Below are 20,742 nucleotides of genomic sequence, written 5' to 3' on the forward strand. Positions count from 1 at the left end.
AAGGTGGAGCAGAGGGAGCTGAGGGAGCTGCTGTTCCTTTCCCCCTCTCTCTGGGGAGTTGGATGGGAGTCCCCAGGACATCCTCGTCCTCCAGCCCTCGCTTCAGCTGGACCATCACGGGCAGTAACAACTTATTGCAACTGCTCCTGGAATGCTGCTGATCCCTGTCTGGCAAAATCTCGAGGAAGCTTTATCTTTGGTTCTGTTTTGTCTCTGGAAGGGAGAAACTTCGATGAGACCCACACGGAACGTGCTCTGAATTACTTCCAAATCCATCCAGCTGCCACCAAAACAAGCGGGAGAAAGCTTTTAAATTTGCTTCCTAAGTGGAACCAGTTATTTTCGGAGCAGTGGGAATGCGCAAAGAACACACTCTCGTTTTTATCTAACCCTGGGAATGCTGGCAATTTAAAAAGTGCCTTAAAGCCTTTAATGAAATAACAAAAGATCCCCTCCTGCTGTGCCGCAGGGCAGACGGAGGGCAGGAGGGACAAGGGACGGACCCCTGGATCCACTACATTTGTTCCGTGCATCGCTTGGTCTCCAGGAATATTTATATTAAAAGGAATTTCTGCCCGGCCAGGCCGCGTCTCCATGGCAACCGCCCGGGCCGCGTCTCCATGGGAACTGTGCCCTCGCGGCCGCCGTAGCCGCGCGCGCCGCCGGGCGGTCACGTGGGCGGGAGCGATGGAGGCGGCCAAGATGGCGTCCCCCAAGAGCGCCCCGAAAGACGCGCAGGTACCGCGGGCGGGGGGGGCGGCGGGACCGGGCCGGGGGGGGCTCCCCGCGGCTGAGAGAGCCCCTGTGCCCCGCAGGTCATGGCGCAGATCCTCAAGGACATGGGCATCACCGAGTACGAGCCGCGCGTCATCAACCAGATGCTGGAGTTCGCCTACAGTGAGCGGGGCCGGGGCCGGGGCGGGAGGGGCTCGGGAAAGGCCGGGGGGAGCAGGGCGGTGCTTTATCCATGTCCCCTTGGGGGCTCCCCTGTCAGCCTTTAACCACTGGGCTCGGTGGTCGTGGAGGTCTTTTCTAGCCTTAATTCGGGGATACTTTGAAAGTAATCCCGGAGTCTCAAAGCCCAGGGTGGTCTGGGTTGGAAGGGACCTTAAAGCCCACCCATTCCCCCTCCCTGCCGTGGGCAGGGACACCTTCCACCAGCCCAGGTTGCTCCAAGCCCTGGCAAGTCCAACCTGGCCTTGGACACTTCCAGGGATGGAGCAGCCACAGCTTCTCTGGGCAACCTGTGCCAGGGCCTGCCCACCCTCACAGGAAAGGATTTAATTCCATATCCCATCGAACCTGCCTGGCAGTGTGAGCAGTGACCCTGCAGGCAGCCGTGTTTGCAGTGCCAGGGCTGGCAGGGCAGGGCTGAGCTGAGCTGCCCCCGCAGGGTACGTGACCACCATCCTGGAGGACGCCAAGATCTACTCGAGCCACGCCAAGAAGTCGAGCGTGGACGCGGACGACGTGCGCCTGGCGATCCAGTGCCGGACAGACCAGTCCTTCACCTCTCCCCCGCCCCGGGACGTGAGTGCAGCCCCCACAACCCTCCTACTGCCCCCACAGCCCCCCCACTGCTGCCCCCAGGGCAGGGGAGGGGCAGGGGGGACGTGGCTCTGCCCTGTGCCCGCAGTTCCTGCTGGACATCGCCCGCCAGAAGAACCAGACCCCGCTGCCCCTCATCAAACCCTACGCGGGGCCGCGCCTGCCCCCCGACAGGTACTGCCTGACCGCCCCCAACTACCGCCTCAAGGCCCTGCAGAAGAAGGTGAGGGCTCTGGGGATGGGGGGAGGCTGGGGTGATGGTTTCCCACACCTCTGGAGGGCACTTGTGGGCAGGTGCAGGTGTTGGGCTGGGCACGTGTTCAGCCATCAGTGGGTGTTTGGAAACATCAGTGGGTGTTTGGAACCGTCAGTGAATGTTTAGGACCCTCAGAGCTCTCTGTCTCCAGCCTGCATTTGCAAATATTCTTATGGCCAGGTAATCTGAAATGCAAAATGTGTTATAAAATCCATCTGGGAGTTTTGTAGCATCTGAGCAGTATCCCAGAATCACTGAGGTTGGAAAAGACCTCCAAGACTGAGTCCAACCTGATCCCCCAACCCAAGCACTGAGTGCCATGGCCAGGCCTTCCTTGGACACCTCCAGGGCTGGGCACTCCAAACCTCCCTGGGCAGCCCCTGCCAAGGCCTGACCACCCTTTCCAGCGAGAAATTCCTCCTGGAGTCCAGGAGGAACTGTCAAGTTGTCCAAGGCACAAGCCAGGGTTTGGTGTAGATATTAAGGGGTATTTTGTTCTTTCACCTCAGTTATTTCTGCTTCAGTGGGAAGAGATTGACTTTGCTGGCAAACACTGAATGTCTCAGCGTGGGGATTTCCTGTTTATCCCCCAATTCCCTGGTTCTCTCCCCCAGGTCTCCTCCACAGCAGGCAGGATCACAGTCCCTCGCCTGAGCGTGGGCGCCGTGAGCAGCAGGCCCAGCACTCCCACTCTGGGTAGGAAACAGCTCTGGGGGCGGATTCCCACCTTCATCTTATGGAGGGAAAATAAAGAGGAATAATTTAAAGCACTTTTCAACCACTGAGGGACTGTCAGGGGCCACTGACTGTTTGACAGCTAAATTAATTTAATCTTTATCACTACAGTAAGCTTTGATACATACTGACATTACAAATGCTCTGTATTTGTGATAAATTCTTTATTTAAGAGACTGTTCAAGAAATTTACTGAATTTTCAGGGTTTTTCTTCAGTGTCAGCATGACACTGACCTAAACTGAAGAGCCATTTCTAAAAGGCTCACAAAATTGAGGGCTGAGCATGTGCCCTTAGAAATGTGAGTGATTGTAGCCTGGCATTGTGTGGGGCTGGAGCAAATCTGGGAGAAGGAGTCAGTGTGTGGTTCTGCCTGGCAATCTGACTCTTTATAGCCAGTGTTGGTGTGTCCCTGTGCATTCCCACAGGTTGCACTTTGGGGAGCAGGTTTAGGAGTGTCTGTTGGTGTATTGTGATGGGTTTTGAGGGTTGTGTTGGTTGCAGGTACCCCCTCAGCCCAGACTGTGTCCGTGTCAGCCAAGGTGGGGGCCCCGGTGTCCCTGGCCGGGCAGCGCTTCACCGTGCAGATCCCATCATCCCAGCCCGCTGGGAAGTCAGGTATGGCTGGGATTGCCCTGGGACTGGAGCACAGGGATAACCACGGGGTGCTTTGGGATGGCAGGGAAAAGCTCCTCCAGTCCCAGCCCTGCCATGGGCAGGGACACCTTCGCTATCCCGAGTTCTTCCAACCTGGCCACTTCCAGGGATGGGGCAGCCACAGCTGCTCTGGGCAGCCTCAAGTGGGACGTGAGCTCCCCTCTCCCTCATTCCAGTAACTCCCAGTGTCCATTCCCATTCCCAGCACAGCATCAGTGTCTCTCACGCCTTGGCTCCCCCTCTGTGCTCTCCTCCTCTGTCCTCACCCCACAAGCACTTCCTGCCCTTCTCCACTCCCACCTGGGGATCATTCCAGGGTTTTCACCCGGGATGTCCAGCCAGCACCCTGCTTTACTGCCTTGGAAGCTGTTTCAGTGGGGGCAGATCCCCTGTCATTTTTCCAAGCTCTCACTAAACGACTCCCTTTGGTGCTGCAGCCACCCCGACCACCCCGACCGTGCAGAACGTGCTGATCAACCCGTCCCTGATCGGCCCCAAGAACATCCTCATCACCACCAACATGGTGTCCCAGGGCACAGCCAGCGACCCCAACCCCCTCAAGAGGAAGCACGAGGACGAGGATGACTATGACACCTTGTGATGGGAATGGGGGCTTGCAGGGGGTGGGAATGTGGGAATAAAGCGGAGTGTGTTTGTAACAGGGCCCTTGTGTTTTGTGCACACCCCCACTGTGATCTGGGGCAGGTGGGTTTGATCTGGTTTTTATCTCCAAGGATAAAAGTGATCCCTGAGGATCACTCTTTTCCCCTGTTTGACATCCATGTCTCGGTGTCCCTGACTGTCATTTCCACTGTCCCTTTCTTCCCGCAGGAGCCAAATGATGCAGTGGAGGTTTCCAGACACCCCAGCCCTATATCCCTGTATCCCAGGGTCATTCCCAGCACAGAGGCACCAAGAGCCCAGGAAGGCCTTGGCCCAGGAGTGTCTGGAGACCAGTTTTAATTGCAGAGAGCCCAGACTGGGGGGTGGTTGGTGCACACAATAATAATTCAAATTCAGGGCCAGTTTTTAAACTAATTTATTTATTGAAACTAAAACCCAGAGTTAAAATTCCTAAATGACTCACAGAGGACAAGTTTCTAACTTGACTGAATAAGGACAGACCAGTTCTCAAAGGGGCCAGAAGCCCTAGGCAGTTCTGAGGTGCTGGTTTAAGACTACAGCCAGTGTGTTCTCACTTGCAGGGCTCTCCCAGGACAGCTGGAACAGTTCCTCAGGCTCTGTGGGAACACAGGAGCAGATCTCCTGCAAAGGCTGAGTTGTGTCAAGATGATGGATTAAAGTGTACCTAGTGTTCACAGCTCAGGAGCAGGGAGGGAGCTGGGAAAAACAACCTGGTATATCACCTCCCCTCCCTACAGGAATTCCAGAGGAAAGTTTGTCCCCCTCCCTCCAGGCCCCACACACAAATATTTACAGAGACACAACTCCAAACCCCAGTGTTTGACTCCCTTGCTGAGGGCAGGAGCATCAGGCACAGCAGGAGAGCCCAGCTCCTTCCAAAGCCACCAGGAATGTGGCCTAAAGGGTCAGGACAGGTCACTGGAACTCCTCCTTGATGGGGGTGCAGCCTGAGAAGAAGCTGATGTTGCTGCTCAGCATCCTCTTCTTCCTCTTGACAAAGGGCACCTGGTTCTCCTGGGCCTCCTCGTCCCTCAGGAGGGAGGAAGGAGAGCTGGGCACCTTCTGGAGCACGTCCTGGGCTGTGATGTCCTGCAGGACCTGTTGGGAGAGCAAGGCAGAAACCTTGGGTTGGTCCCTGCTGGAGCAGCCAGCGAGCTCAGCCCAGAGAGGCAGCACCGACAGGGCCTGCCAGGCCAACCTCAGGAGTTGCTTCATTTTTCACTTAAGAAAAAGATAAATTTTTAAACAAAAAGAACAAGACTGAGCAGGAAGAGGCAACAGCTGAAACAGTGAGAACTATTTAGCAATTATTATAATAATTTATATATATATAATATTATAATAATTTAGCAGTTTTTACTTATTTAGCTGAGGCAAAATGAGCCAAGTCAGAGAACACAGTAAGCTTAAAACCAGTAAATTTGAACATGGACAGATGTGATTTTATCCTACAAGCTCCTCACTTCCCTCTCTCCTTGCTGGAAGGTGCAGCAGGAAAGCAGGGCAAGCCTGTGTGGCAACATCTTAGTGCAAAAACAAGAATCCAGCCCCCTCAGAACTCCAGCACGAGCTGCCCTCTCAGCCTGGGGCTGCAGAGGCTTTTCCAGCTGCAGCTTTTTCCCCTTGGATAATCTTCCTCTAAATCCCCAGTCAGAACCTCAGCTCTGCCCCCCAGCCCTGGAATACCTTTGTGGTTGGAGTGACGCAGGGGGGCTGGAAGAAGCTCTCTCCTGCTCTCACCAGCGTGGGGTCCTCCAGCTTCAAGGAGCCTTCCGAGTCCCTCTGGGGGTCCTCGCACGCCGTGGCCTCCTGAGGGGCAGCACAGTGTGAGCACATTCCTGGTGCTACAACCCCCTCCCTAAATTACCCAGTCCATTCTTAAAGGAAAACATTTAATGATTGATATAGTTATGTATAAATATACAATAATAAAATATATAGATATAATAATAAATAATAATAATACGGGTTAAGCTTTCGTGTTGTCTGAAGCCGAAGATACAACTTGAATTTACCGAGTGCAAAAGAAAGACTGAATTATTTGTCTTAAGGTTTATGGCTATCAATTGGGAGTGGGTAAATCTGTATTGTGAGACCCCCAAATATCTGTTAATATTAAATAATACCATAATAAATACTATATATATAGTAAATATTAAATAATACCATATGTAATTACAGATATTATCTGAATTATATATAAGTAAGTGCCCTTTTATATGTCTACATACACCTGTATTATACCCACACATTCATGGCTTATTCTTTTCTACAGACACATCTATTTGTACAGTCTCAGACTCTTTTTATTCCAGTAACATGTACAGCCTGTACCATTTAAAAACATAGATATATATATATAACATGTAATACGTATTATTTTTTAATTCTAAGCATTATATGCTCACAGACACTATTCTTATTTGTATACTGTTCATATATGTGTAAATATTTAACACAACTTTTTGATACACAGCCACGATTTAAAAGAACTCACCAGGGCGGGGTCCCGGTTCCTGCAGGTGGCCGAGTCGCAGCTGCAGCCGCTGGAACATCCCACCTTCTGCTTCCTGCAGCCACACTGCCTGTTCCCACAGCGGCCCCGGCACGAGCACTGCGGGACAGGGATCCCAGCTCTGCCCGGGGCACTGGCACCGTCCAGGGGTGGCAGCTCAGGGACAGCCACGTCCCCGAGCCCACACACCCCTCGATTCAGTGCCAGCCTTGTGTCCCAGATAATAAAATCCTTCCACTGCACACCCATCTCTTGCTGCAGAACCCCCAGGATGAGCACCTGGGGTTCCTCAGGTTATCCCAAAGGCTCGGTGGTGACACTACATCTCCCTGTCCTCTGTGCACACAGAGATCCTTGGATCCAGCCCCAGCGAGCCCCTGGTAGCTCCTGGATCAAAGGGAACTGGATCTTACCCCCGTGAGGCTTTTCTTTGCCCCTCTGGCTGCTCTGGCAGGAACCCAGTCGGAATCCTCCAGGTCCCCAGAGTCGGAGAGCAGCTCCTCCAGGTCCATCTCGGGGCTGGGCGCGCGTGGCTTGGCCGTCGTCTGCCGGCGGGCCTTGGGCTGCAGCACAGGGGGTGAGGGCTCAGGGGGCAGCACTGGCACAGGGCTTGCATTCCACTCACATTTCTCCAATGGTTATTGAATATTTCACTGAGATACTCAGAGCCCCACACTCCTTCCAGCCAAGAAGGCGAGGGAGGAGGAAAACCATCAAATTGTCAGGATTAAAAATCCAGCCAATTTAAACCCCTGTAAGTGACAACTCCTCGGAAGGCTGAGTCATATTTGTCATTTCACATGAAAAAAAACCCAACATTTGTGTCACTCTTGCCCACGTAGCTTTAAATCATTTCTTCCTCCCAGCACTAAGGTTTGGCTTTTTGCAAGGCAGTGGTTACACTTGCTATGACACATTCCTTGCTCCATAGTTTAGAGACTGGAAATGCTACAGATAAAACATCTGGATTGTGAAGGAGGATGTAGAGTCAGACAGAAGTAGAAAGGAGGAAACAGGTTAGGGGGATTGGTTGCCTTTTTTTAAAAATCAAAAAACTAGTGCAAGGTAGTTTTGAGTGTTCTGAAAAGGACTGAAGGGGTCAACTTCGAAAAGCAGAATGAGCTGCCTGGTAAAAAGCAACTTAGGAGAAAGAACCCAAATTATTAATAGCCAAGATTAACTTAGATTAACTCAGGTACAATCCAAGCATGAAATCTGTGCAGGATCTTACTTTGGCTGGGATATATTCAAAAGAAGAGTCTGGAGACTCCAGTGGCCTTTGCTGGATGTGCCGGAGCTTCTGGCCACTGACAACTTGGAGGAGCAGCAGTTTCTGTTAAAAGGGACAAGAATTAGCTTTGCAAAATACAGAAATCAACGGCCATTAATCTCCCAAGGCTTTACCTGCTTCAGAGAGTCATTTTCCTGGAGGAGTTCCTGGTTCTCCTCCTTCATTTTCTCCAGCTCTTCCTCCTGTTTGCAAGGCAAGAGGAAATTTATTTAATTGAAGAGAAAAACTCCAGGATTGTTCAGACCTGCACAGCAACCACCCCCTGCCAAGGGAACACTCACAGTCCTCCTGCACCTCCCTCATTCCAAAGCTCCTGTTCCAAGTACCAGCTATCCCAAAGGATCCCACCCTCCCTCCAAGCCACAGCCAGGCACTGTACCTGGAACCTGAGTCTCTCCTGCAGCTGCTTCTCCTGCTCGTTTAGGGAATCTTCCCATTTCTTCTCCTCTGCTTCTTTTTGCTGCAGTTGGCTGAGCAGGTACAGAACCTGAAAGCAAGTAGGAATGAGCAGGTAGGAATTCCTGAAGGAACACCTGTCCAGGCCCAGGCATCCAAAGCCTTGGCAATCTCAGGCAGAGTCTGCCACTTCCAGCATTATTCCACCCTCAGCTATTGAAAAGTGATCTTGTGCTCAGGGGTAACATCCTTAAAGCATCAAAACAGTTACTGGATAAAGCAACAGGATGAATAGGGAGATTTGGCTTTTGATTGATCATCTGCCAAAGTCTAAATTTGAGTTTATGTGCAGCACCAGCTTGATTTCACCACATCCCCCTTGCCTTGGAGCAGACCTGGGAAATCGGGCCCAGAGTTCAAGACTTCCATGGCCCGTGTTTTACCTTTTCCTGGTGCTGCTGTTCCTGCATCACAAGCTGATTTTGGAACTCAGCCTCCAGCTCTGTGACGTGGTTCCTCTCCTCCATCAGCATCTTCTGCACGTCTGAGCAGGTGGCTTTGCCCTGCTCCAGGCTGCTCTGGAGCTTGCTCTCCTGGACTTTGGAGGAGACCAGCTGGAACAAAAGCAACGTTTGGGTCAGGGATTCCACGGTGGGAAAGGTGCTGCTGGCTGCAGGTGAAGCATTTCTGTCATTTCCAGCCACCCCAGGAACTGGGCTGGCACCAGCCACAAGGAAATTCAGAGCCAGACACCTGACAACCAGTTTGGGAGCACAAAACAGGGAGCAGGTTTTGTTAACAGTTCTAAATTCTCCCCCCTTGCAGCACTTGGAGTATTTTCCTTTTCACTCTTTGCCTTTCCCAGCACCAGGGAGTGACAGAGGATTCTGTCCTTCACTTGCTCTCTCCTTGATGCCACAACAACTCAATTCCTACTCCTCTATCCCCACTCTTGTCCAAACTTTTCCCATCTCAACACCCAACAATGCTTCCCCTGACCTCAACCAGCACTCCCCTTTCTTCTCTGCTTGTCCAGGAATTATTTTTAGGGACTTCTTTCTCTTCCCTTCTAAAATTTTCTTTTTAATTTTCTTATTCCCGTGCAAGCCTTTCACAAGCACAGCTTTAGCTGGCATCTCCAGACCCTCATATATTCCATTCCCCTCTTCCCTGTTTTTTGGATTTCACTGCCCAGTACAGAATATTTTAATCCAAAATTGTGAGGGAAATAAACCTCATCCAGTATAAAAGTGTGCTCCACTCCAATTCCTTTAGTGACTTCTGTTCATTCCTGGCTAAGCAGACTTAGAGCCTTTGTTTTTAGGGATAAAACAGGAAAGCCCAGCTTTTACCTCTCCCAGGAGGTACTTCAGAGCACATTTGGCCTCCAGGATTGTGGCAATGCTGTCCCAGCGCTGCTTGGCACGATCCCCATTGTCTGCATCCAGGAGTTTCTGCTGTAGATCTGCTATCTGGGCACTCCTGGGGAAGAATCCATGGATTTGGGGTTACAACACACACAGGAGAAAACCAGGGCTAAAGTTACTGTTCCCAGAATATCGGGTGAAATAGCTGAAGTTACAATTTTGATGCCTCAGTTGGGCAGCTGGAGCCTGCATTGCTGCACTGGGGAGTTCTGCCTTCCCTTCACATTCCCAAAGGAAAGGGGAAGGTTTTCCTCATACAGAGGCACTCACAAACAGCTCAGAAGAATCCAGTCTCAGTGACTGAGTGATGTCTACATTGTGGAAAACTCCAAGCCAGGAAAACCCCACGCTCTCATCTCATTGTTCCCAGCTCAGTGTATAAATGTTTTACATTCTCTTCCATTTCACAGAAGAGTTGAGAGGGAAAACCAGAGGCAAGGTTGTGCAGATCAGCTTTGTGGTACTGCCTTACCTGAGCTCCATCTCAGTTTCCAGGCTTTCTATCTGCTTGGATATGGAGAGATCCACCTCTGGGGACTGCAGCTCTGCCAGGCAGTAGGTCCTTCTCTGAGGAATTGCAGCCAAGGGAGAACAGGGGAGGAAATGACACCTTTAGACAGCCCAGCACAGAGGAGCAGCTCTCTCCAGGGCTGCAGTTCCAGAGCCCCTTCCCCAAGCACAAAGCCTTTGGTAAGGGTGTGACCCACTCACAGCCCTCACAGTCACTGAGGTTGGAAAAGCCCTCCAAAGTTGAGTCCCACCATTCACCTAACACTCCCAGGGCCACATCCACACCTTTTTGGGACACTCCCAGGGGTGGTGGTTCCACCTCCGAGGATCACAGGAACCCCAGTGCTGCTGAACACCCCGAGGGCTGGGCCCTTCCCCTCACCCGGAGCTTTGGAGGGGGGTTTTCCCCGGAATCTTTCTTCTCCTTGAGCTGCTGCAGCTCCTGGGCCAGGATCTTCCTGTCCTCCAGCAGGTCTGAGAGGTGCCTCCGAGCCTCCTCAGTGCTCACCAGAACCTCCACCTCGTTTGCCAGCCAGCTCTGCAACAGGAACCCCACCAGGAGAGGCTTTAGTGGAGCCTCAGCTGCAGAGCTGAGCACTGCTCTGGGAAGGGGTTTTAGAGCCACGGAATAAATAATCCCACTGCAGCTCCCTGTCCCTCCCCTCCCTGCTCCAATCCCAACCCCAGCAGCCCCCCCTGAGCCCCCCAGTGCCAGTTTCCCCCCTGCTGGGATGACAAACACCCTGTCACCCACCTTCACTCGGGCAGCCACTCCTTCCAAGCCCCGGTTCTGGCTCTCCTTGCGTTTGTCCGCAGCCTCCTTCTGTCTCTGCAGGGCATCCTTCAGCCGCTTGTTGGCAGCTGCTGCCTGCAAAACATTCCCCAGGAGCTCAGCAGCAGCTCTGGCACCTCACCTGCAACAGCTGGAAACACCAGGGAGTGCCAAGCCAAGGCACTGGGACAGTGAAAGCACAAGGGGAATAAACCAGAAGCACAAAGTCAGAGTTTCCAGTCCTTGACTTATTTCCTCTGCTGAGATTCCTGGTTTAAGGAGAACCTGCTTCTGGGCCTAAGAAGTAGAAGAAAACATCCCAGTTGAGGGTTGAGAGATGCATTTCTTTGACACGACCACTTTGAAAGGATTTTGAACTGCAATCTAATATATTCACGCCCAAATTCATTTCCCACTTAAGCCTGGCCAACTGCAATGGATTTCCAGAGCAGACTGATGCCCAGAGTGGAATTTAGCCTTTAAGGAGCAGATTTAACCAGGATCCCCCGAAGGCTACGAGACAGGAGCGTGGTTTTCTCTGCAGAGAGAAAAGCTCTTATTTCCATCCCCTAAGCTGCCTTTAGGAGGTCTGTGCATGACCCATCACACCCTGCAGCCCCTGGCATTGCTCAGGGCTTTCTGTGGGACGTTGCCCCCTCACCTCCTCTGTCTTGCGCCGAAGGACATTGGCCTGTTTCTGGAAATCCCTCTCCAGCTTGAGGAGCTCGTACTGCCTCTTCCGATCCTGCAGGGAAACAGCACGGAAAGATGGAGAAGTCACCTGGGCTCCACAGTTTCCATGACAGAGGTTGTGGAGCCTAAAGGCTGGATGAGACTGAAGCCCACAGGTTCATCCCACAGCACTGAGAGGTGAGAACTGCTGTGGGATCAGAACTCCAGGTGTTTGCGGTCCATTACACTGGGTGCCACAACCAGCTGGATTTCCTGAACCTGCAGATTCAATATTCCTTTGAAAGTTTAAATACCTCCCATTCTGGGGCCAAACCCTACAACTTTAAATGCTTCAAATACTGAATATTTTTGCCTTCTGCCTCAGAGTTGAGTCACAACTGTGTCAGCATCTTTAGGATCTCCAGCCACAAGTCCATTTACAAGAACTCGTGAAAAGTGGCAGCCTTATGAACCAACCTTCTCCTCAGTGCATTCCCAGCTGGTTTTCAGTTGCTTCAAGCCTTGCAGCAAGCACTTGACTGATTTGTCTTGCTCTTGGGAGGGTGGTACAGTCTCAGGGGGGTTGTTTGCTCACCTTTTCCTTCAGCTGGATCACTTCCTTGTCCTTCTTTTGCTTCCACTGCCTGAATTTCTCAGTGTCTTCCTTCATCTGCCGCATCAGCTGGACCCTTTGGTGCTTCATTTCCTGAAAAATACAAGAGGTTGGATGAACTGTCCAGGCTTTACATCCTGGGGAACTTCAACCTGCATTTCCCTTGTGTCTGTCAGGTGGGGGAAGTGGCAGGTGGAAAATTGTAGTGTGCTCCCCCCTCAGGACACTCTCCAAGTGCTAAAACCCAGGGATTCATTTTTGAAGACAAAATAGGAAGGCATTAAAGGCATAAACATGCACAGTTTAGGGAAATCAGAGTGAAGCCAAGTGATTTGACTGAGGCAATAAATTATTAGAAGAGCCAGAAGACCCTTTGGACTTATTTTCCCCCTCCAAATCTCAGCAGTCACCTGCCTATTGTGCTCCCCCAGACACATGGCCAAAGGAACCGTGCCCAAAACTGCTGCTCTCACAGAGCAGAAAGGGAGCTGTGTCTGTGTGGGAGCTGCTGTGTCTGCCCTGTGCAGTTAGGGTGGGTTACCCTGATCTCCTGGTTCAGTTTGGACACCGTGCGTTCCGTGGATTCCTTCAGCTTCAGGAGCTTGGACTGCTCATTCAGCTTCTTCCTCAGCTCACTGATTTGTCCCTCCAGCTCCTGGAGCCTTTTCCGCCGCCGCTCGCTCAGCCTGGGGAGAAACCAGCCCTTAAAAACCACCAGCACCCTCCAATCTCAGAGACACCTGACCAAAGGTTGGGCTAAATGGTGTGTTATCACCTTTCCTGCTGCTGAAAGCGCACAGGAGGCCGCTCTGCAGCTCATCCTGGCACGTCAGAGGGACGCACTGACATCAGTAAGAGACTTTATAGATAGAAGTACAAGACACTGGATTTTCAGGCATAACAGTCACACTCACTTGGCCTGGTTGATATCCTTCTTTGCCATGTGCAGAGCAAGGACCAGTTCCTCCTTTTCTTTTTGCAAATTGCTGACCTCCAATTCCAGATCCTTGATATTGGTCTAGGAAGGACAAGATCAGTCAGCCTCCAAAGAAAAGCCTTGAAAATACACTGTGAGACAAAGCTTTAGGACAGAGAAACCTTGAGAACCCACAGTGCTACCAGCAGACTGATAAACCTTATCTAAGAGCAGTGAGAGTGTCACAAGGGCTGGTTCAGACACTGAAGCTCTGGTGGGTCACAGAACCACTGTGCCAAGTGATTATGGAGTAATTCCAGAGATGGGAGAGCCCAGCAGAGCAGGGGAAGCTGCCCAAGGGGGCAGTGACCCAGCTGAGGAATAAACAGACCCAAATCAGAACATGCTCAGGAGAGGATGGATCCCCTCCTTTCCCTCCCCAGCACAGAGGGTCAGCAATCACTGGGGAAAAAGGAACTGAACAAGCAGGATCTCAAGTTTACCTGGTACTGGGACTGAATGGGCTCCAGCTGATTATCATTCTGAGCCATTTTTTTGGCAAGTGCCTCTTTCAGGGTCAGGGCTTTGTTGAGCTCCAGCAGCTCCTTGGACAGCTGGGCCTGGCGAAGGGCGTGTTGGGTGGTGAAGTCGTTCGAGGCTCTCTTGGAGTCCTGGCCCAGTTCTGCTTCCTGGAGGAGACACAAAGTGAGCAGGAGAGGCCAATCCAAAGCTCTGGAATGACACGATCTCAGACCCTGCAGAGCACTCTGAGTTCATTGCTGACACTGGGTATTCAGAATGAGAGCAGGTTATTGGTGTGGAACACACTGAGCAATTAAGAGTTTTAGAATCCAGCTCCTACAAGAGTGACACGTTATTTATCAAGCATTTGGATTAGAAAATGAGCATGAGGGAACAGATAAAAGTGATGAGGAGATAAAAACCTGCACTGCTGAGCCCCTCCCCTCACTTACCCCTGTAGCCTCCTGCTCAGGGCTTGCCATCTCTGCAGCAGCTTCTGCTGTGGCAGCTTTTTCACTCTGTAGAGGACAAAGAAAAGAAGATTTTGGTGAAAAGGGAAAGATAAAGTAAAATGAGGCTGAAAACAGTCTGTTGGTACATTATGACAAAATATAATGTGATTCTGCTCTGGTCAGAATGCTCTGGAAAGGGGAGACCATTCTCTTCCTCCTTTCACAGTGACAAAACTCCTCCTGGACTAGTTGGACAAGCCATTCCTCACAGCCTTCCCTGAATTCCAGCCTTGGCAGCCAGCTGAGTCTGGGAATGGGGGGAGTGTCTAAGGACCTCAATGAGACAAAGGTCTGGCAACTTCCATTTAACAATTTCAGGTCCCTGCAATTTGTGGTAGTTCATTAAAACCACCAAGTTCATAATGCTCCATCCAACTTATGGATTGTAAATCCATGCTGATCTCCCACTATCAGAATCTTTTATGGAGACTCTTCTCCCACAAGTGGCCTTTCTGCAGCATTAAAAGAACAACAGGACAGTTTTTAAGTCGCTTCATGCTTAGAATTCCTGGGCTCCTTGAGCAAAGTCTCTGCAGAGTGGAATCCACTGCTGAGCAGATCAGCAGAAGAATCCCAGATTTCACCAGAAAACTTGTGGAACACACAACTCCTCCCTCCCTCCCTGGATCCAGCCTTACCTGGAACTCAGCCAGCACCTGCTGCAGGTTACGAATCACCTCCACATTTTCCTTCAGCTCCTCATCCTCCACTGTCTCCACCAGCTTCTGCAGGTCCAACTTGCACCTGCAGTGCACACAGGGGAGCAAATCCAGGGCACGATCATTCCAGTGAGGAACAACCTTCCCCACTCAGCATACCAGTGAATTCTGGATGAACAAACACCAGTTGTTTGTATCCAGTTCAGCCCATTTAAGTGCCCAGCAGGAGGAGGTTGTGCACACACTTACACAGCGTGTTGCTGGAGCTGCTCTAGCTTGGCATTCATCTTCTCATTTTCTTGTTCTGTCTGAGGGAAGGCAGAATTGCACTGAATTGCAGAAGCAAGGTAAGAAGCCAGGAATCAACTAATTAATTTGTACCAAAAGAGATCTTGGCAGTGTGTGTGGCAAATCAATGCACTGAAAGGTCCTGCATGATCCATGGCCACCAGTTTGTTCAGATTTAACAGCATTTTTTCAGGACTGTACAAGACAATAGAAGCAAAACAGGGTGGAAAAGAGAGAGCACAACTGTGCAAGTGCTGGGATTTAAAATATTACAGCAACAGAAGAGCTGTAAGATCCATGGCTCCTTTCCTTTACTGAAGTTACAGATCTACAGGCAGCCAGATTCTGGCAGACTTTTGGTTCTGACTGACTTGAAACCAATTTGAAAGGAACATTAAAGAGAGATTGCCAACATGCCATTAGTGCAGGACCTGCTTAAAGCTCTCTTTGGTAACTGGACCTTACCAGGATCATCCTCTCCAGCATCTGTGCTGTCTGTCCAGCAGCCTCACTCAGCCCCTGGCTCAGCTTCTGGTTCTCCTCCATCAGGCACTGGTTCTTCTCCATCAGGGACTGCAGGTTCTCAGAGGGTGCCAGGCTACTGAAACAGCAAGGACCCTTTGGTTGAGAACATGGCTTTGCCAAAGGTTTGGAACAGCACAGAAATCACCTCCAAGTTCCCTAAATAATTTACAGTGAATATCCCAGAATGGTCTGGGTTGGAAGGACCTTAAAGATCTTTTCTGTGCCAGACACCAGATACCTGAGCACTGAACAAGAAATCTTACTTGATAGACACAGGGAGGGTCCCTCCATGGGCCTGCAGCAGCAACACCTGCAGCTCTTGGACCTGGAAAGACAAATAATTCCTGCTTGTAAACCTCTGCCATAAAGAAACTCGATGGTTGAAGGAACCCCCTTCAGATCCTTGGTCTTCCTGAGTCACCTGCTCCATCATTCTGTTTTGCCACTGCCTGAGGAAAGCAGCCATGGTGCTCCAGAAGTTCAAGGCATTCACTGCTAAAATAAAAGCTGCCTTCTTTCCCCTCTGGAGTGACCAGAGGAACACTCTCACTCCCACTCTGTGCTGGGCACAGGCAGGAGATGTCAGGAGGGCACCAAACCATCCCTGTATTTCTAATTTTACCTTTAGCCTGGGCAGGCAATGATTTGTAGGGTGAAAGGCAAATACAAATCACACCACCCCCTCATTTTTGTCTGGCATTGAATGGCTGCTGTAACATTCCAGAAGTGCTCTCACATTCCCTTTCCAGCCCCCAGAGAAACGCATATCAAACATGTCCCGCACACTTGGTGTGGTTGGGCACCCTGAGCCTTCCCCTGCTGGCTCCTGAGCTCAGAACTAACAGACCCTCCCCCAGGGGGAAGCCCCACAGCACCTGCTGCTTGAGCTGGTGCAGCTCAGCTGCCTGGGGATCCACGTTGACAATGGGTTTGTTCTTGATCTTCCTGGCCCTGTCAGCGTAGCGCAGAGTGTTGAGGGTCTCCTCCAGGTTGGAGTCTGCTGGGCTCACACAGGCAATCATCAGCGTGTGGCTGTTCCCTCCCAGCGAGTCTGGCAGGGACAACGAGGGGTGAGCAAAGCTTGCAGAGAGACAGGGTGGCCAGGGACACACCACCCTTAGGACACTAAAACCCCCTGAGTGCACCCCCAAAATACAACATCCAGCTGCAGGTTTGGGTCACTGTCATGACTTTCTCCTCTGCCCAGTCAGTTCTGTAGTAGAGAGGTTTTTTGAAGGCCAAAGTCATGTCTCAGCTCTAAACACCGAAGATTTCATCTCAGAAGCCCCACTAATATCACTGCCCTGTTAAATAATTCCTTTATGCCATTTCTGGCCTTGTTCTTCCAAGTTTTCCCCTCCCTTCTCCCACCTAATAACACTCAAAGACCTCCATGAATGTCCAGACATCAGAATTCTCTTCAATTTAAGGAATTACTGGCTAAGAACTGCATGGCCTTCCATCCTTTAGTTTTACACCAACACACATTGGCAACTTCAAGCTACTGATCAGAAAAAGGGGCCCCACATGCAGCAAAATCCAGTTTTTAATGAGGGACTCTCAGATATGGAAAACACTGAAGAGTTTTTGTACCAGATTATTTAACTACCATAAACATCCCAGTAAGTTCACTACCAAAGCTGTGCCCATGTGAAAGGTTAATTCAGATAAATGTATTAAAATACCATCACAACCATTGAAAAGCAAGTACCACAAAGACCAGATATTCAGGCTAAGAAGCAAATCAAACATGAGGCTCCCAGGGAAGGCACAGACAGCTTGAGCTTCATTCTGGCTGTGACATCATCCAGTAAGTTGCTATAATTAAGGCACAATAATAGATCTCTGCTCCCAGACTTGGCTTCTCATCTTCCCCACCAAAAATATGCTCTGAATTTGTCTCGTTTTCTCCTGTCATAGAAACTGCAGGAGAGCAGGACTCATTTAGGAGCTCATCTCACTGCATTTGCAACCTAAAAATAAAGAGTTCAAGAGAGGTCTGGCTTCAGGGAGAAGAGGAACTAAATAAATGAATCCCTCTGCCAGCAGCAGCTCCTGCTCTGAGCTGTGGGTTTGGTGGCTGTTGGGTTTTCTCCTGCTTTGTTTAAGGTGCATCCTGTTATTTAAAACACAGATTTAGGCTTTGTCATCACCTGTCTCTCTTACCTTGCAGCAGCCTTGTCAACTTGGAGTCTCTGTAGGGGACAAAGCCACCCCTTTTGTTCTCATCTCCAAGAGCACTGATGACATTCCCCAGGGCGAGGAGGCCTTTGTTGATGTTGATCCCTGCAAACAGATCCCAGTGAGCAGAGCTAAAAATAATAAATGTAAGAGGGTTCAAAAAGGGGTTAAAGAACTGCCTTGCTCTTTTATTATCTTCAAAGTGATTGGAAACCCAGGCTCTGCTGAGCCTTTGCCCACAGACCTTCTTTTAGTCTGTCTCCCTCGGCCTTGGTCTTCTTCTGTCTCTCAGAGCCAGCAAGGTCCACCAGGTGTAGTTTGGAGTGAAAACTGCAGTTCCTGTGGCAGAAATACATTATTTTATCTCTCAGTAAGGTGCAGTCAGGAGAGGAGCAGCCCAGGAGCTGAAATACCAGACACAGACACACAACAACCGCCTCGAGGAGCTCAGAGCAGGACCAAGGACAGGATTATGGAATTTTGGGCAGGTAGCTCCCAAGAGCTGCTGGGAGTGGCTGCACAATCCTACTCACTTGTCATTTTTCTTCTTCTGGTCGATGCAGATGGTGAAGATGGCGTGGGACCGTGAGGACTGGGAGTTCATGGCCGTGGATCCCACTGTCCTGGCATTGTTCCCTTGCTCCAGGCAGGACACAGTGTCTTGAGCACAGGTGACGTTTCTTTCAGTTAACCCTACAATCTGTAGCCAGGAAAACAGCATTATTGATCTCCTCCTTCCTCTTCATCCCAGCTTAGTCCAGAGAAATCCTCCTCCACCTCAGGCTGTACCAGACCAGGTGAGCTCCGTTGCCAAGAATGTCTCACCTCAAGAGGCCTGGGGTGGATCCCCCCAGGAAAAATCTGTCCTGAATTTCCCATCAGTAACATGAATTCACATCATCTCTCCCTCCTCCTACTCCTACACACTGTCCCCAAGCTCCTGTGCCTGTCTGAGAGCCAGCTGGGCTCTAGGATCCATGGAGAAACCAGGGATCCAGAGGAAGCAGCAGCACAAGGATTCTCTGCACTGTGCTATAAACTCACAGCTGGACAAAACTGCTGAGAAAATCTCTGGGGCACTGCAAGTTTGCCCTCAGGATCCCCTTTTTGCACCTGACATCTGCCAAGTGAGGAGCACGAGAGCAGCAGGGATTGGAGCGAAGGGACTCAAAGGACAAACACCTCAGACATTCACCTCAGTCACCCTTCAGAGAGTCAGAGCAGCACGTGCAAGTGGCTTTGTCACGAACACCAGACCCTCCTGGTGTTGCCCTGAATGAAGTTCAGGCTCAGGAGCCCCGTTCTGAGAGCAGGGAGTGGCTGTGCTGATTCCCTGGGCAGTGTTCAGGGAGTCAGGCAGTCGTGCCACCAGCACACTCCTCCCCAGCCCTGCCACCCCCCCATGCCCCCACATCCCACAGGGCAGCAGACCTTGATGCCTTCCTTGGGATCCTCCCTGATGCTGATCTGGGAGGAGCGTTCCCTCGAGGGGCACAGCAGGTCCAGGATGTCCTCATTGTAGATCTGGAATGGCACAAGAGCAGCTCAGAGTTACCAGCCTCGCAGAGGAAGGTGTGGTGATGCTGGAATCAGGGCTAATCTGGCATCACATTCTACTCATTTCACCTTTAGAGAAAAATATCTTGGATAAGACCCAGTTCCTAGAGCCTTAGATGTTGATTTATTCAGCATTTATTACTTGGAGGAGGAGGCCCCAAAGCTCAGTTAATTCAAAACTTGATAACAGTTTGAGAACCAAAATTTTTACCTCGAGATAAGAGACTTTAAGGACAAATTCCCAATCCTGCCTTTGCTGCTTCTCCTCAAAGAGCAGCCTGATGACCCTTGGGATGACCCCCACGCTGGGCTCGTGCTCCTGGGTGGCCGTGTAGGTGCCTCCCATGGAGTAGGTTTTCCCAGATCCAGTCTGTCCATAGGCCAAGACAGTGGCGTTGTATCCTGGGGGAACAAAGGGCACAGGATCAGTCACGTGGAAAACCACAGGAGACTTTGAACAAAGCTGGGAAAACCGTCCTTATAAAAAAGTGTCAGTTCACACCAGCTGCAAGCACAGTCACAGTCAATGAAGGTGTCAATGAAAACCCCCTCCAAAACACAGATAAAATTATTATTTCAGCTCTTTTTAAAGACTGGCTGTTGCTTTACTAGAGAGCTGGCCAGCAACAGCACAGGTTCTGTCATCCACTGTCACCCACTGCAGCACCAACAGCTCCTGGGATGGGCTGAGCATCAATTCACTGTGTGATCCTCAAAGATGGAGAGACTTTTTACAAGGGATGGAGGGACAGGAAAGGGGGAATGGCTTCCCAGTGCCAGAGGGCAGGGTTAGATGGGATATGGGAAGGAATTCTTCCCTGTGAGGATGCAGGTTGCCCTCTGTGCACAGGTTGCCCAGAGAAGCTGTGGCTTGGAGCAACCTGGGAGTGGAAGGTGCCCCTGCCCATGGCAGGGGGTGGGACTGGATGGGCTTTAAAGTCCCTTCCAACCCAAACCATCCTGGGATTCGATGAAAACCCTCTCCCTTAAAAGAAAAATCCTCCAGGGACCTTCAAGCCCCGAGGAACCCCCACCCCTCACTCTGTGCAGCAGAACCGGCAGCAAAGGGCCCAGATTTGGCACAGACCTTTGAAGATGCCTCGGACCAGAGGAGACACCGCAGTGTTGAAAACCTCCTCCTGCTCCGCCGAGGGGTCGAACACGTAATCGTAGGTGAAGGACTTGTCTTTGCCCACCACGACCTGCGGACGGGACGGGACGGGACGGGACAGGGTGGTCACAGCGCGCCCGGGCCGGGGTGCGGGAGGGAGGGGTGAGGGGTGTGCGGGTGCCTCACCTGCGGCTCGCCGGGCACAAAGAACAGGCAGCTCTGGCAGCCCTCGCTGCTCTCGCGGGGCACGAGCGGCCGGCAGCGCAGCGCCACCCGCACCGGGATGCCCTTGTCCTCGTCGCGCTGCATCGCCGGCCCCGCGCGGGACGGGCCCTGAGCACCGGCGCGGGGGACAGCGCCCGGGACCCCGCGGGCCCAGGGGGAGTGGGAACGGGCGGGGATGCGATCGGAGCGCGGGCGGTGCCGCCGGAGCCC

General features: G+C 51.4%; 2 protein-coding genes across 3 annotated transcripts; one reads left to right on the plus strand and one right to left on the minus strand.

Annotated features, from left to right (window-relative positions):
- Nucleotides 1–640: 640 nt before the first annotated feature.
- Nucleotides 641–3,923, plus strand: LOC114065157 (transcription initiation factor TFIID subunit 9-like). Its single transcript, XM_027898826.1, has 7 exons — nucleotides 641–738; nucleotides 816–897; nucleotides 1,394–1,530; nucleotides 1,637–1,771; nucleotides 2,419–2,500; nucleotides 3,043–3,156; nucleotides 3,633–3,923. Exons 1-7 carry the CDS (start codon nucleotides 688–690, stop codon nucleotides 3,794–3,796), a joined length of 765 nt encoding a protein of 254 aa, XP_027754627.1. The 5' UTR covers nucleotides 641–687; the 3' UTR covers nucleotides 3,797–3,923.
- Nucleotides 3,924–4,221: 298 nt separating this feature from the next.
- Nucleotides 4,222–20,705, minus strand: KIF4A (kinesin family member 4A). Of its 2 annotated transcripts, none has more exons than XM_027898817.1 (30): nucleotides 20,494–20,705; nucleotides 20,284–20,398; nucleotides 19,408–19,598; nucleotides 19,071–19,163; nucleotides 18,173–18,339; nucleotides 17,884–17,978; nucleotides 17,625–17,744; nucleotides 16,334–16,509; nucleotides 15,722–15,783; nucleotides 15,399–15,531; nucleotides 14,895–14,953; nucleotides 14,625–14,730; nucleotides 13,927–13,992; nucleotides 13,456–13,641; nucleotides 12,951–13,054; nucleotides 12,578–12,722; nucleotides 12,019–12,129; nucleotides 11,413–11,496; nucleotides 10,734–10,847; nucleotides 10,362–10,517; nucleotides 9,942–10,036; nucleotides 9,395–9,524; nucleotides 8,486–8,656; nucleotides 8,026–8,133; nucleotides 7,760–7,828; nucleotides 7,587–7,688; nucleotides 6,769–6,918; nucleotides 6,338–6,454; nucleotides 5,527–5,649; nucleotides 4,222–4,938 (listed from the first exon to the last, which is right to left on the minus strand). In XM_027898817.1, the coding sequence occupies exons 1-30, from the start codon at nucleotides 20,614–20,616 to the stop codon at nucleotides 4,756–4,758; spliced, it is 3,654 nt and encodes a 1,217-aa protein (XP_027754618.1). In that variant the 5' UTR covers nucleotides 20,617–20,705; the 3' UTR covers nucleotides 4,222–4,755. The 2 variants fall into 2 exon arrangements, with proteins under 2 accessions (XP_027754618.1, XP_027754617.1); XM_027898816.1 differs by having other exon boundaries at nucleotides 15,399–15,534.
- Nucleotides 20,706–20,742: the final 37 nt, after the last annotated feature.

The sequence above is a fragment of the Empidonax traillii genome, unplaced genomic scaffold, assembly GCF_003031625.1.
Source record: "Empidonax traillii isolate 1590-97213 ecotype Southwest subspecies unplaced genomic scaffold, ASM303162v1 scaffold625:size414109, whole genome shotgun sequence".
NCBI classification, from domain to species: Eukaryota; Metazoa; Chordata; class Aves; order Passeriformes; family Tyrannidae; genus Empidonax; species Empidonax traillii.

Coding starts and splice junctions, on each gene's coding strand:
- LOC114065157 (XM_027898826.1), top strand. CDS start 688: ATGGAGGCGGCCAAGATGGCGTCCCCCAAGAGCGCCCCGAAAGACGCG. Junction 898..1,393: donor GATGCTGGAGTTCGCCTACA/GTGAGCGGGGCC, acceptor CTGCCCCCGCAG/GGTACGTGACCACCATCCTG. Junction 1,531..1,636: donor CCTCTCCCCCGCCCCGGGAC/GTGAGTGCAGCC, acceptor CTGTGCCCGCAG/TTCCTGCTGGACATCGCCCG.
- KIF4A (XM_027898816.1), bottom strand. CDS start 20,616: ATGCAGCGCGACGAGGACAAGGGCATCCCGGTGCGGGTGGCGCTGCGC. Junction 10,518..10,733: donor GAGTGGCTGCCCGAGTGAAG/GTGGGTGACAGG, acceptor TTCCTGTTGCAG/AGCTGGCTGGCAAACGAGGT. Junction 9,525..9,941: donor GAAACTGAGATGGAGCTCAG/GTAAGGCAGTAC, acceptor ATTCTTCCCCAG/GAGTGCCCAGATAGCAGATC.